Below are 14970 nucleotides of genomic sequence, written 5' to 3' on the forward strand. Positions count from 1 at the left end.
GAGTCCAATTGGGTGTGTGGAACCATCCAATTTGCTGTTAAACGACCAATTTACCGGTTTCCAACTTGCACCGATTTACTGGTTTACAACGGCCAATTTAATTAACTTTCACTGAACTCGACTTGAACCGAAATTGACCCTAACCTGCTTTAACCCGTCAAAACCCAAATTTAACCTGACTTGTTACTAACCTGACCTGAATTCAGCCCGACCCGTTCCTAACCCGACTCGAAATCAACCCGACTTGTTATTGACCTGACCCAAATTCAACCTGACTTGTTATTGACCCAACCCGAATTTCACCAGACCTATTACTTACCCGACCACAAAATTCAACCCGATCTATTACTAATCTGACTCGAAATTAACACGACTTGTTATTGACCCTACCTAAATTCAACCCAAATTGTTCCTGACCTGATTTCAAATCACCTTAAATGCAATTTAGACCACCATATTATTGTTGATCAAAGCATTTTGTCTAGGGAGATCAAGTTGGTCCAGGCCAGCAAAAGAAAGGAGCATCATCCTCAAATTTAAGAGTTAAATATAGTATATATTTGTTGTATGGTCAAAGGAGATAATTATCTTCCTAAATTAAAGGAAGATAATTAAAGGAAGTTAAATATAGTTGATGAGTCTATTTTATATATATTTTTATTCCCCGTCCCACGGTCATATTTGTGCTAATTTGAGTTCTGCGGAGCTATTTTTATTACTAATATACGTTTTCTAGTGTTTTTGTAGAGTGGATATTATTTTGTAGGAATTTGAAGAATTGTGACAATTCCCGAGCTTATTGAGCCACTGCAAAGACATTGGAGTCGGATCGTATTTTATGACCGAATATTTAAAGCTCAAGATCGTACTAAATAAATTTAGTTCGGTGATTAAGAGCTTGATTAGAGAAGAGAAGGGTCCCAAGTTCTCACAAGCAACACCGACCAAACTAATAAATATCTTGAACTCAAGTCAAGAAGGCCCAAGTACAAAGCCCAACTCGCTGCTAGCTGATCGAGCCCATTCAGGCGCTCCACTGATGTTTTCTCATTAGTGGGCTTCTTTAATAGTTAAGTCGGTGGGTCTTTTGTATATAAATAGGAGTAGTAGTACGCGATCAGGGAGTGAGTCAGCTTTATTTTTTTGTTTTTAGTCTTAGTTAGATTTCGGTAATTGCACGTCAGTTAGGAACTTCTTAGACTTTGTTCGCTTTTCGTCAAATTCGTTTTTTATGCAAAAGTATTAGTTCACTTCTTTTAGTGGATTATATGGTTGTTTTCTGTAAGTTCTCTTATGATTATTTTCTTAATCTGATATTATTGTTTCTTATATGCTTACTTTAATCGTTTTATTTAATTGTTTTATTAATTGCCTATTAATTTTAATTATGTTTACTTTAATTAGTTTAGTTTTAATTATGCGTGAGTAGTTTTCTTTCTAGGGTTTGTGGGGATCCATAAATAATATGAAGGGGTAATTTATTATTATTGATTGTCAATGCTAGATTAATTTCCTATTGATTGATTTAATACTATGCAATTAGATTAGCGCTGGTTTAATTGTATGAGTTACGCAATATTGATTCGAGATTCGAGAGATGAGAATTAATATTAAGGCCTAGTTTCAATAGGCAGTTTAAGTTATAAATGGTTAAATCGAGATTCGAGAGATGAGATTTAATACCGGTAAATTAACTCTGTGATTGTAATACGTAGCGAAAGCCCTTTATGATCTGATTAATTGATACATTGATGATTGATTTATATGTTTTACCTTGAAGTATTATTTATTGGTGAACCTATGCCCTAGGTCCTTTATTCATTGATTTTCCCCTACTTTTATTTCTCCCTACTCATATTCTTCGTAGTATAATTCCTTTAAACAACAACAATTGGTTACTTTAATAATTTAGATTATAATTAATTAATTAGGAATAGAAAGACCAGTTTCCCTGTGGATTCGACCCTACTTCCCTATCTACTTTAGTTAGAGGATTTAGGTAATTACTTTTGATTAGGTGACTACGACTTTAGCCTGTCAATAGTTCCCTAGTATATTGTCATATATATTATAGTCAAATTAAAGGAAACAATTAGCTTGATAAAAATTATAATTATCTATTTATAGTTAGTTGAACCCAAATATAACCTGACTTGGAAATGACCTGACGTGATTGTAACCTGCAAATTATTGACTTGAACATAACCCAACTTGAATCCGAGAATGACCCAACCTGATTATAACCCGCAAATTATTGACTTGAACCGAACCCCACTTGAACCCGAGAATGACCCAACTTGAAAATGACCCGACCTAATTATAATCCGCCAATTATTGACTTGAACCGAACTTGACTCAAACCCGAGAATGACCCGACCTGATTCTAACCCGCAAATTATTGACTTGAACCGAATCCGAGAATTACCCTAACCCGTAAAAACCCGAATTAAACCCAACCTATTGTTCACCTGACTCGAATGTAATATTAACCCGACCTAAACCCGACCCAAACCCGATAAGAAGTATGACCCGACTCAAGCATGACCCAACCCAAACCCGACCCGCATAGATTATGGAATTAATCTGAATTGACTCGACCCGATTTAACCCGACCCGTTAACCTGAATTGACAGCTCTAGTTTCAATTACGAGAAAAAAATGTTTACTCTCTTCATTCTTTATGCTTTGAATTACACGGTCTCCAATTCACATCTTTAGCCACGTTTGTATTTCATATGATAAATTAAAAATACTAAAATATATTTAGAAAATACATTTCAAGTTGAATCTAGCAAAAACTCACATTATATGATTTTGATGTCTATAATAGTAATGTAAAAGTTTTAAAAAGTTCACCATAAAAGTCTACATGTAAAGAATAAAAACACTTAGGAGTTAATTTCACTCCAAAATTGAATTCTTATACAAATTACAACACTTTTTAAAAAGTGACGTTGTTCAAAGTTTGTATCTGAATGAAGTTTGTTTAAATGTGCAAAACAAATCCAGAAACAGAAAAGATTAAAAAAAATATTGAGCAATAGATTTATATAAACAATGTTATGAAATTGGCTCGGGTCAAAGACTACAGACTATATAACAGCTATTACTACATCAGTTTGCATCAATCAAATGTTAATTTACATTGATTACAAGTTTTAAATAGAATCCTACTCATCATCATCATCAAAATCCATCACTACCCTGAGCCGCCTTCTCTTTACAGAACTCTCAGGTGATGCACTAGGTGCCAGTTCATCCCCTGAATCTTCCAATTCACTATAATTAAGCACATTTTGGATAGTTTTAACATCTTCATCCAGCATAAGACCTCTCTTATCATTACTGGTGTCAGGAGTAGCTTCATTTTCTGGATTGCTGCCAGAGAACCCATGATTTGAGGTACCAATCCCAGATTCAGATAGGTCGTCGTACTTTTGCTGATTACCTCCCTCACCCCAATCACTGGACCTAACAGCTTGATGTGCTGAACTGCTATGAGGGATGTTAAGCCTTTTAACACCAACATTTACATCCACAGCTTCCCCAATTTCATCCCTGTAAGACAGAACTGTATCGTTACACAACTAAAAAAAACAATAATATGGATGAGTTACTGCGAATTTGGAAGCATTCAGATTATCTCCTGGTAAACACCAAGTATCCAGCGCCCTAGAAACTCTTAGGACAAGTTTAATAGAAAAAACTGATGCCCAAGCATAGCACAAAAATCACTTGGACAATCTGACAACTAAACATTGATAATAAATGAATATTTTGTCAGACACCAGCCAGCAGAACCCAAACTGGGGGATATGAGTCATATGACCCTAAATTTCCACTCTCTAAAGCAATGACTCAAAACATTATTAGTAAATCCGTACCTTTCTTCCAAACTTTGAGGAACTTGATTGCTGGAATCCTCTCCAGCGATATCCTCCTGGTTAATTGAAGCACTGGCAAACTTGTCTTCTGGCTCTGCCTGAACCCTTTTCATTTTCCGTTTCCTAAATATGAAGAGTTGACAAAGGTTAACAAGAAAATTGAAACAGAATTTATAAAAGGGGTATGAGAGCGAGTAACAACACCTACTTTAAAATAGAGCCAAGTACTTGTTCATCATCTGAAGTGGACCCTGGTGATTGAACATTATATTTCAAACTGCCCAACTCCTTTTCAGATGAAGCATACACCTTGTTCTTACTCCTGAAAAAATGATTGATAAGTCATGATTTGTGAGTAACTTCTTAATTTTCAAGCTACCTGAAATAAAAGGGTCTACATGCTGGAAAAGGTTTTAGACAATAGAGAATTCATGAAAGATTCAGCCCAATATTTCTGCTGATTTGAATATACTATGAAAAAGAGGAATCGATTAAGCTCAATCACCATGATCCTCGATACAGAAATTTTGAGGTAGGTATCTCGGAAACCTTACAAGCACAGAACTTTGTTAGCCAAGAACCAATCAGCTATATGGAGAGAATGGTTAAAACTTTCCTACGCTCCTGCCTCTTAAAAAAGGTCCAAAAAAAACTCTCAAAACCCCCAACTTACATAAAATTTCAAAAGAAGTACTCAATCTAAACAGCTAGGAATAAATACATAATTTTTTTTGTAAATAATAGCAACCCTGTGATGAATTTAGTGTCACTCAAGAATCAATATAATCCTGATTCAAGAATGGTTTTTATGCAGGTTTGGCAGTTCTGACAAATTAGAGTTGACTGAGAGTAGAACAAGCACAGAAGGCCCGAGATAGAAAAACTTCATTTGAGATTTAATCATTTAGACTCCAAAAGCTCACAAGATATCTTTTTGTAAACCTAGCCTAGAGACAGGAGCTAGTCATTTAGACTCCAAAAGTACAAAAATTTGTTACATGAAAGTATTGGCACATAACAAGGATGACCCTTCAGCATGCAAACAAAAAATTATAATGATGCATAAAATAGGAGAACATAAAAAATTTCCTACAAACGAGACAAACTAATAGGTTAGCAGATGAAAACACCATTACACCTGTTCCAATCTTGTTCAGAACAAAGGATTAAAAGGATGAAAATTCAGAATTACCTAAGTATACTCATGGGTAGCAAGTCTACTAAAATAAAATTAAATTACATAGAAAAGACTTCTCTAGACCCGACGAACAAAAGAATCAAAGCCAGTTTATATAACTTTAAACAGGTATAAAACAGGGTATGAGAAAGCCATTATGAAGCTAGCCACACCCCTGACAGTCTGCTATTTCTGAAAGGAAAAAAAACAACCTCGAAGAAAACATGTGAATCACAGTTCATGACAGAAAGAGTTAAGAATAATAATGTAGTACTATAAGTAAAATAAAGATAACCAGATATTATATAGATTAGCAGTAGCATAGAGTAAACATAAAAAATGTTCAGCACCTCTATAAGCATCAGCTTAAGCATGAGATAGATTTAGAATGAATAACAGCACAATGCAGCAATGATCACCTTTTCCTAACAGCAGACAGAGTTAGATCGTCTATATCATCTTCTCCGTCTGTAGAAGCTTCATCCATCTTTTGTCTGTTTACTTCACCTTTCATTCGAGAAGTGCGTAAACCAAGTTTCTTGAGTTTACGAGAAACTTGAGCAGCAGTCACTGCTCCATCAGGGTCAAGTTCTTTTGCGATCATGTGGCTGCACCTCTTATGATCTTTGAAACTGCCCAAAACACATCAAAACTAAGAACTAGACAAATATCTAAGTTTTATATTTTCTTTTGGATAAAACCAAGATTTCTATGTAGAAGTACTAAGAACTGAATAATACACTTGGTTTAGAAACTTTAGATCTATTTAATTTAAAGCACGAAAGAAACACTCACTGTTCAAATAGACTTCTAATTTTCAGCTCCTGCTTTTCATCCATGGCACGAACTCTCTTCCTAGCTTGCCTGAGAAGAGCCTCAATCAGTAACTTTGGTCAAAAACTGCATTTTGCAGGTCAACTTTGTTTTGAGGATAATTATAGAACTATCAGAAAAAGTGAGAATATTACATTGGTTTCCCCAGATAAGAGGGCCCATCTGCATGATTTAAGTCCTGAAGAGTGCTGTCTATTTCTGGTCTGCCTTCCTTGTCTTGATCATTATCATTAGAAAGATGAGCCATGCTGCTCTTTTTCGAAGGAAGTAGTAATCCTAGTTTTTTACATTTGCGGGAAACTTGAGCTGGAGAGACATTACCATTAGGATCAAGAGCTTCTGCGATAAGTTGAGTACAGTTTAAATTGTCCTTATACCTGTAATGCAAATCCAGACATGTGAGTACCAAGTTGTTCATCAGTAAATGGGTAGGCCCCATCTCATAAGAAACCATATGGTAACAATAGAGCATGCTGGGCATTGTGCTTATGATTTTAAACATAAATTTTTTTTTTATAGATTACATGTTTCACTCTATTTTTAGACTTTTGGTTTTCAGTTTCAACATTGTGTTCATCATCATTTGACAATCAGATCCAAATTCTGGTCCTCACCCTGCAGTTTAGTTCTCATTACTACAAGAGTATCTCAATAAACTGACATGCCATGATGCCAATGATGAAGCTATTTTAACGCAATGCACTGTTAGAAATTAACACGCTGTGCATCAAATTAAGCTATCCAATAAAATATCAGCTTTTACTTGGATTGATAAACCGTTGTTAATGGACAAGTTAACATATGAAACTTATCTATAAATTTAGATAGTCTCATCGAAAGATCTTATTATGAGAAAAGATAAATTTCAGCTTGGTCACATGAGACAGAAGAACTTGCATCAAAGTAAACATACTTCTCATATAGACCCCTTATCTCTCCCTCCAGCTTATCACTGAGAACCAGTCTTTTCTTCCTATTTACGTCCCCTTGAAAATCACTCTCCAATGAATTGTCTATTCTGCAATAAAAGGAAAATTTTATCAAGGAAAATGCAAAGCAAAAAATGTAGGAAGACTATCATAGATAGGCATGATTATAGTTCTAAGGAATACATTGTTTTATCTTTAAGACCATAGCTGTGAATGACCTCTCCTGCAGCCTCATCAGAATCTTCATCCCTGTGGATAGAGAGAGTAAGTCAAAAAAGAAGAATTTCCACAAACAACTTGATGTAATGTGACTTGTTTGTCATTTTAATGCATTAACAACGGAGTGGTGATAGAATATTCAGCTGATACCGAACATAGATATCTTACTTCTCAAAATGAGGTTGATTGGGGATGCTAACATCATATTCGTCATCTCCAAGTGCATCTGCTAAGCTTTTACGAGAATATTCCTTGTGTTGTGATGGACCAGTATCATCATCATGACCCCAATTCTTAACTTCCTTCTTCATTTCACCAATTTCACGTTGGATAGATTCAACATTGATATAATGGCAATCTTTCCGTGTCTTCCAAAATAATACATCCACAAAGAGAAGGGGTTGATCCTTCATTTTTCTCAACATTCTCCTTATAAGACTACTCAGAAACTGCGCAATGTTCTCATACTCTTTACGTGGGTTTTCCTTATGTTCATTTAGGATATCATAGAATATGACGAGGCAGGACAGCTGTCAATTAAAAAGAGAGGGGGGATTAGATACCTTCCTACTAATAATACCAACAATTGATGTACAAAGATATAAATTTCTATTGATATTTCCTTGTGATGATCACCTGATACAGCATAGGAGCAAGATCCAAATCATCTGAAATCCTCCTGAGCAAGCATACAATGTAGTGGTTTGTTGCAGTAGAATTACTCTTGTAATTCTTCAACAAACAACAGAGGTTACTAATGATGGAACTGTTTGCCAATGAGAATAGCAAGGAAGTCATCTTAAAATCGACTTCATTTGTCGCAGTAATTTGCTCATCTGCAGAGGAATCACAATCATCTGCTCCCGTGGCAACAAAGTTGTCATTAATTTCATTAGATTCTTTCTGATCACCCAGTGGATCATTTATTGGATTTGATTCTCCATCACCTACTGGGTCTTGAATTTGATCAGATTCTGTGTGATCACCCACTGGGTCATGAATTTGATCAGATTCTGTGTGATCACCCACTGGGTCATGAATTTGATCAGATTCTGTGTGATCACCTACTGGGAGACTGCCATCAGAGTTTTGTCCCTCATCCCTAGATAACTTAGTCTCATCAACTTGACTGCAACCATTAATATTATCATTTTCTTTTCCGTCACAGTTTGTCTCATTCAACCTTTCATTATTACCATTTCCAGTGTCAGGAAAAAGTTCTTCGTTATTAGAGGGCTGGATTCCATTCAGAATTGTGGCATCATCTCCAACAACTTTGCTTTCTGAATTTTTCTGATCCTTTTTCCTTCTTACCTTCCTAGATTTTTTGGCGACCTTCAAAACACAGTACAATAGATAAGGTCATCATAATAAATGTATAAAGAAAAACAACGAATAAGGCCAAAACAGAACAAAAATCAAGAGTAAATATCAAAATAGATAGAGGTGTAAGATACAAATTTGCTTCTAAAAGGAATAAAGCTTTTTTCCCTTAAAATGTTCAAGAGCTAAACAAAGATGAATAAAAAGATCAAGAAGAAAGGAGTGGGAAAGAGACAAATTGTAAGATCAAGTGACAACATGCAAATCAGAGCCGTAAGAAACTAAGAATAGCATGCCTGCAATTCTTTACAAGAGGAGCTATAAGTGACACTTTCATGCTCAAGTAAACCATCTTCATGGTCCTATTAGTACAAGAACAAATCATTGAAAATATTGGTGCTACAGGTGTCAACCTCTGACTTTATAGCTGAGAGAAAAGGCAACATGCCTAGTAATCCTTTCACTCTAGGGCTGAGTAATGGAAATAAGAATTTCCCTCAAACAAACCAATATACACTGGTAACAAAACATCTAAGGTTCTGTAATTGAAATAATTGCTCATAAACAGGTATACCAAGCTCTGTCAAGCACAAGGTAGTACATGCTGGAACTCATCCAGGTTAAGCACATTAATCAAACATGCACATGAAAAAGAAGCAACTTGCAGGCTTAAAAACATTTGAAGATTAAAAAAGCTAGCAGGGCTTGTAATTAATTACCCTTAATGTGCCATGTGCTTGCAGCTTCTCCATTAGCCTTACAACTACATGAATTATCTCCACCAAATCAGCAAGATCACTAACAAAAGATAGAATAGCAGCAATTAATAACTATGTAACCAAAACTATCTATAAAAAAATAATAATAATTACAAAAAATGTGGAAGTAGAAGATGTAATGCAGTCAGTAGATGCTAATTTGAATGCATATTGGGAAAAAACTAGAAATGATTACTTTTGAACTCCAAACTAAAGTTTATAGACCCAAGAAGTGTGGATGGCAACACACCTTTCAGCTCAAGTACGGAAATGGGGGACAAAAAAAATTGTATGGATGTAATTACTTTTTCATCCCAGCAATAGATCCACACAAACGACTCATAAGGTCAATATGTATGCACTGTTACTTTAAAACAGGGAAACCTTGTTTTCCAAAAGATTCTCAACAAAAAAACATTTTACAAAGAGACTTGGAGTGGTAAAAAAAAGGGTAGCAATAGACACGTACTTGTAGTAAAAATAGAAACCACTTCACATGATCAGCCTAAAAACTTCACTATTGGTTGTAAAATGTAAATTTATAATAAAAGCTTTAAAGTTAAAACAACACAACAATGTACCTATAACAAAAGATGAAAATCACCTTTTAGGCTGTTTATGAGCATTAAATGATCGGAACATATTCAAAAGGAATTTGGTCAACCCTTGATCAGTTTGATCATAGAACAACTTGTAAAGTATGATACGAGCAGTTTGTGGTTCTCTGGATTTTTCAGGCATCATCTTGAGCACCAAATCCAACATCCGGATCTGTTTAAACAATAACACAGAAATACAACAGATTATTCAGGAGACAATTAATTGCAAAATGCAATTTCTTCATTCTACAACTTCCATAATAACATTAAAAATAAAAACTCCAACATGCTAATACTGACACAAGTCAGATGACATGGCAGCATCGCACCTCTAAACACCAAATTTAAGTCTTACATATCAAAATTCAAGACAGAAACATCACAGTAAATGAAAGCATTCAAAAGTGCAAAGTTGTGAGAATGGTTAGTAAATCACTGAAAGGCATGAAAGGGATTGAAGACGGTAGCTGAAATATAAAGTGACTACATGCCTTTTTTAACAAGAAATTCCTTCAATTATACAAAAAAATTTATAGAAGAAGCTTTTGAAGTACCAAGACTCAGCTTAACTGATAGGGAAAATAGATCACCAAAACTATAATCCTCTTTCACTGATAGTGTATACATAAAACATACATCTCCCTAATCGAATACAATAGCTCTTTAGTAGTGCGGCTACAAGTTTGGTACTAAAGCAAGATGAAGTGGCACTTGAGTGACTTGACACATTTCTAAATTCTACACATGTTATAGCACATCAATACACAAGAGAAGGAAAAAAAAAAGGCAATTCAGGTCAGCTTACTTTGACTTGAAGAGAAGAAATACAAAGGTAACATAAACGTAATATATAAGCAATTCACTATTTGTTTATCCACGTGGTTAAGTGTTTTTTCAAACAAGCATTTCAGTGGATCTCTTTCACGTAATTACAAAGAAACAAAACATTACCAATATAAACATACAAAAAAATATGCATTGTTCTTTGTGGTTTGAAGCAAAAAGAGAAGGTGGTTGCAGAATTTTGAATAAAAAAATTATACCATAGTTTTCATGAGAGATCCCGATATTGACAAAAATGCATTGTTCTTTGTTTCCTTCAAGCCTTCAAAAGCTAATTGCCACTTTGCTATTACCAATATAAACATTGAATCGTTCATGGTTGCTGCAATAGGCCCACATATGTCACCTTTAAACCATGTGCTATCATCATCATCATCATTGAGAGAAGAATCATTGCTGACATCTGTATTTAGCTATTAGAAAAGGTATAGGTTAGCTAAAGGAACCCGGAGATAATGGAAATTTGATTACACAATCATGAAGCAATTGCACAACATTTCTGTTTTTCTGCTTCTAACTACAGCTTCAAAAAAAAGAAGGTATATCTTAACAAAACATTATATTTGAACGCATGTAATGATAGGGTGTATTCTGTATATCCTTCATGGGAAATGGTCTTGTCAAAATAATAGTTGACATCTGTTAAAGAACTGAACTGAGTATATCCTTCGATTCTTCAAAACACTTTTTTCTTTCTTATGCATGTATATCCAGTAAGCAACTTCTAGGCATCAAAAGGCACATTTGCCATCCATTCTTTTGAAATGGGAGTTCATGTGCATATTCCAAAAAAGTATCTCACCTTTGTCAGCTGGGATTTATGATACTGAAAAAATGTAACAAACTGAGCAAGGTGAAAGAACATTTGCACATCACTGGTTTGTATCGCATGGTGCTCCTTCTCAATATCATGGGCAATGGATTGCATCAGCACTGATGAGAATGCAAATCAATTACCTGTTCAGATACACAAAAGGCGTAATCGTGAAAATATAAATGTATTTAAAATCAATACCATTGTATCCCCCAGTTAGAAACTGGTTTAGAAAGTCATGAAGCCTCTCCAAAATGCTTCGTTTCGTGGTGGGAAGTCGAGTGTAATCTTTCACAATTTTTTTTTGTGGACCACGGTGGACTTTCTCTGATTTCAGCAGTTTAGTATCACAAGATGCAGAACTAGGCATGCCCATACACATTGTTTTAGAACCATCCTATTTGTTGGAAGAGGTTTATATTAGTAACCAACTTGAAACCATAACACTACGGGCATCAATTAACTGATGGTTCTTACCAAGGTAAGTCGTGTAAAGGCTCCACTAAACTTTGAGTGCCGACTAGCATGCAGTCTGGAATGTTTTCTCTTTTCGGTTTCCTCTTGCATAATACATTTAAGACTTTCAAGACAAGGTTTGGCTTCTCCATCAACCTAAGAATTTCAAAAAAAGAAAAAAAAAAAAGAGGATTTATAAGAGTGATGGTGCAGAACTTGATCAAGTCAGCCATAAAAATCATGTACTACCTCCGTTAACTTTTATTTACAACTTTGGAATATTTTATATCTCACAAATAATACCCCAAAGTTGCAAATAAAAGTTAACAAAGGTAGTATTTATCATTTACTCCATATGGGAGTATGGGACAATCTTGAGAAGATACATTGCATAAGAAACTCTTACAAATTAATATTTTAATGCTTAAGAAGTTTGAGTCCATAACTAAACGAGAATAAAGTCTCAAACTTGGAGCTTAAATGTCGTAAGAAGAGGCAAGAAAGCCAACCTTTGATTCCTCCAGGCAGATTTTAGCAATCAACTCTGCATCTTGACCTGTAAATATGTGATGATATATTTCTAACAAGAGCAAGTTGTCATGCCGAAGATACCGACAAGAGCCACCAACATGCTGAGTTATAATGATAATCAAATCCATAACATTTTCTCTGAACAATAGGTCTAAGAAATCATCTCGCAAGGATAAATATAAACTTGCGGAACCTGACGCCTTTTGATGTGCTGAGATGTCTTGCACAGCTAAAATATTCCGAAATAGTGTCAAAACCAGTTGGACCAACTTCCAATCATCCTCTGAGAATGCCTTACTGCTCAGCACAGAAGCAATAATGAGATCACGGCAATAACACGAAAACTGAAGGTAAGAAGCATGTGAGTAATAAACTAAAAATTACATAACTTTGAGCCTTTATGTTGACATATCAATAAAAATTCCCCTATAGATCCCACCAAAGTCAAGTCTAGAGTTTTGTATGTGTCCAACCAGCCCTATATAATCTAAACTTGATAGAAGGACATTTCAAAACGGCCTAAAGTCAACATGCATTGCTACAAACTGATAGAAGCAAACAAAAAATAGAAAAAAGGTAAACAAACAAGCCAGTAATATCAAGATGATAAGTTTTTACGTTTAGCAAATCAGGACAAGCCCATATGATCTACATAATGATATTAGGTTCTGACATTCACACAAATATGTGCTACTTATAGTGTACAGAATAAGCATAAATCAAACACAGTTCAAAGCCCTTCCAAGATTGAACAATCCCCCTATGGTTTGATGCAGCAATGTAATTAAACCTAGGCTATGGGGAGAGGAGAGTTAATTCACATGAGCTCGTGTAAAATTTCATCTCAAAACCAATTGAAAGTGAGATCCTTACTCTTGTTCACACATATACATATATAAGGGGTTCAAAACAAAGCAGTTTCAAGAACAAATAACTCAATTTCTGCATACCATTCTAAATTTTCAAGTGGCTTCTCCAACAACGAGACGATCACGGCAACCACATCACTTATAGATATAGCAAACTTAATGCCCCAAAGGTATTCAAGCTGCTCATTAAAATCCTTTGAAGTAACCTCCAAAGGCATAGTAAGAAACACCAAAACTTTCACTGCAAACCCAGAATTCACCATCATTAGGCTCGATTCACAACATAATCATCTCAAATACAACATTTCATTCATCTAAAATTAACCATATACCTGCATTTAAGACCAAATTGCGATCATCTTGACAATGCTCAATAATGGGTATCAAATTCTTTGAAACAATATCCCATTTACACACTTGTTTAAACACATCCCGAGTTGTCGGATCATCACGCCGCAAAAACCTCAACAAATCCTTCAGATTATCTGTCAAAAAAAAATCAAAATCACAACAATGCAATAAATAAAAATCTGACAAAATCGGAAAAACAAAAATTAGGGTTTTGTTCAATCAACAATTCATTACCTAAACAGTAATCATCTCTGGAGTAATAAACACTCCCCTCATTCTCCTCAATTGACCCAAGCCCACCACAAATTACGGACAACCCTTCTGTATTCATTGTTGAATAATTTCGGAGAACTACAAATTAGGGTTTAACCAAAAACAAAAAATGGGTAGAAATCACTATTAAATGCTTGATTGGGAAAATTGGGGGTCGAACAAGTGGGATTACGAGTAAGCGGATGATCAAAATAAATCAGTGATTGCGAAGAAGAAGATAGATTGATGGAATGAAAGTAGGAGAGCTGGGAAATGGGGATTGCAGAAGGGTTTGAAGTTGTTTAGGGATTTTGTTGGCGGGAAGTGTTCTCAAATTCTCCCGCGCTTTGGCTCATTTTGCATTTCACTATTTTTTTCACAGGGTATATCTTTCGTCTCTTTATTACATGCCTGTGTTTCTTTATTGGTGACCCAAAATGTTGAGTCTGTTTCTAAAAATATAATGGATCTTGCTAACAAACATTACGGGACGTTAGATACTTTTTATTAATAGGCATTAATAAAAAATATAAATAATAAAAAAAAAAAACAATTACTATTTGATATTAATTTTTTTCATATTTTTATGTCTACATTAGATAGTATCACTAATTAACATTTGAATGTTAGTAATATTTTTGAATTATATTTCGTAAGCTATACATATTTTTATTTTACATTAGATGTTCCATTGTTAAACTCTTATATATGCGCTTCGGTCATACAAAATAGTTCTAAAGGTGTTAGTTTATTTTTTGATGATATTATTAACTTGTGTTATAATTTTGTTACTATTCGTTGGTTTTTTGTTAAACGAGGGAGAAACAATGTAGTGCATCAATTAGCTTACTTTCAACCATGGGAAGTTAGGAAGTTGGGCAAAGAGTGTGGAATGATGGAATCTCGCCTAGGGTTTTAGCTTGTGCTTTCGATGATCGTTTAATTAATTACTCGTAATTTAATAGCCCTCTATGTGAAAAAAAATGGAAAATTTGCAAATTGCAGCCATTTGATTTATTTTTTTGTCAAATTGTAGTCCAAAAGTTCGTATAAATTGTAAATTGCAGCTCGATTCAATTTTTTCATTGGTTTACATGTTGAAAAATCTTCGATTAAGGTTTTAGGGGTCAT

At 34.7% G+C, this 14970-nt stretch overlaps 1 protein-coding gene across 1 annotated transcript; it reads right to left on the reverse strand.

The window, feature by feature from the left end:
* Positions 1-2962: 2962 nt before the first annotated feature.
* Positions 2963-14163, reverse strand: LOC145630104 (uncharacterized). The gene is made up of 20 exons (XM_081682345.1): positions 13822-14163; positions 13569-13721; positions 13318-13477; positions 12346-12664; positions 11858-11992; positions 11582-11777; positions 11369-11499; positions 10767-10979; positions 9729-9895; positions 9086-9164; positions 7680-8378; positions 7212-7573; positions 7008-7073; positions 6809-6913; positions 6030-6272; positions 5857-5925; positions 5481-5693; positions 4093-4206; positions 3885-4007; positions 2963-3558 (listed from the first exon to the last, which is right to left on the reverse strand). Exons 1-20 carry the CDS (start codon positions 13916-13918, stop codon positions 3171-3173), a joined length of 4032 nt encoding a protein of 1343 aa, XP_081538471.1. The 5' UTR covers positions 13919-14163; the 3' UTR covers positions 2963-3170.
* Positions 14164-14970: the final 807 nt, after the last annotated feature.

This window comes from Chenopodium album, chromosome 5, assembly GCF_948465745.1.
Source record: "Chenopodium album chromosome 5, dcCheAlbu1.1, whole genome shotgun sequence".
Taxonomy (NCBI): Eukaryota; Viridiplantae; Streptophyta; class Magnoliopsida; order Caryophyllales; family Amaranthaceae; genus Chenopodium; species Chenopodium album.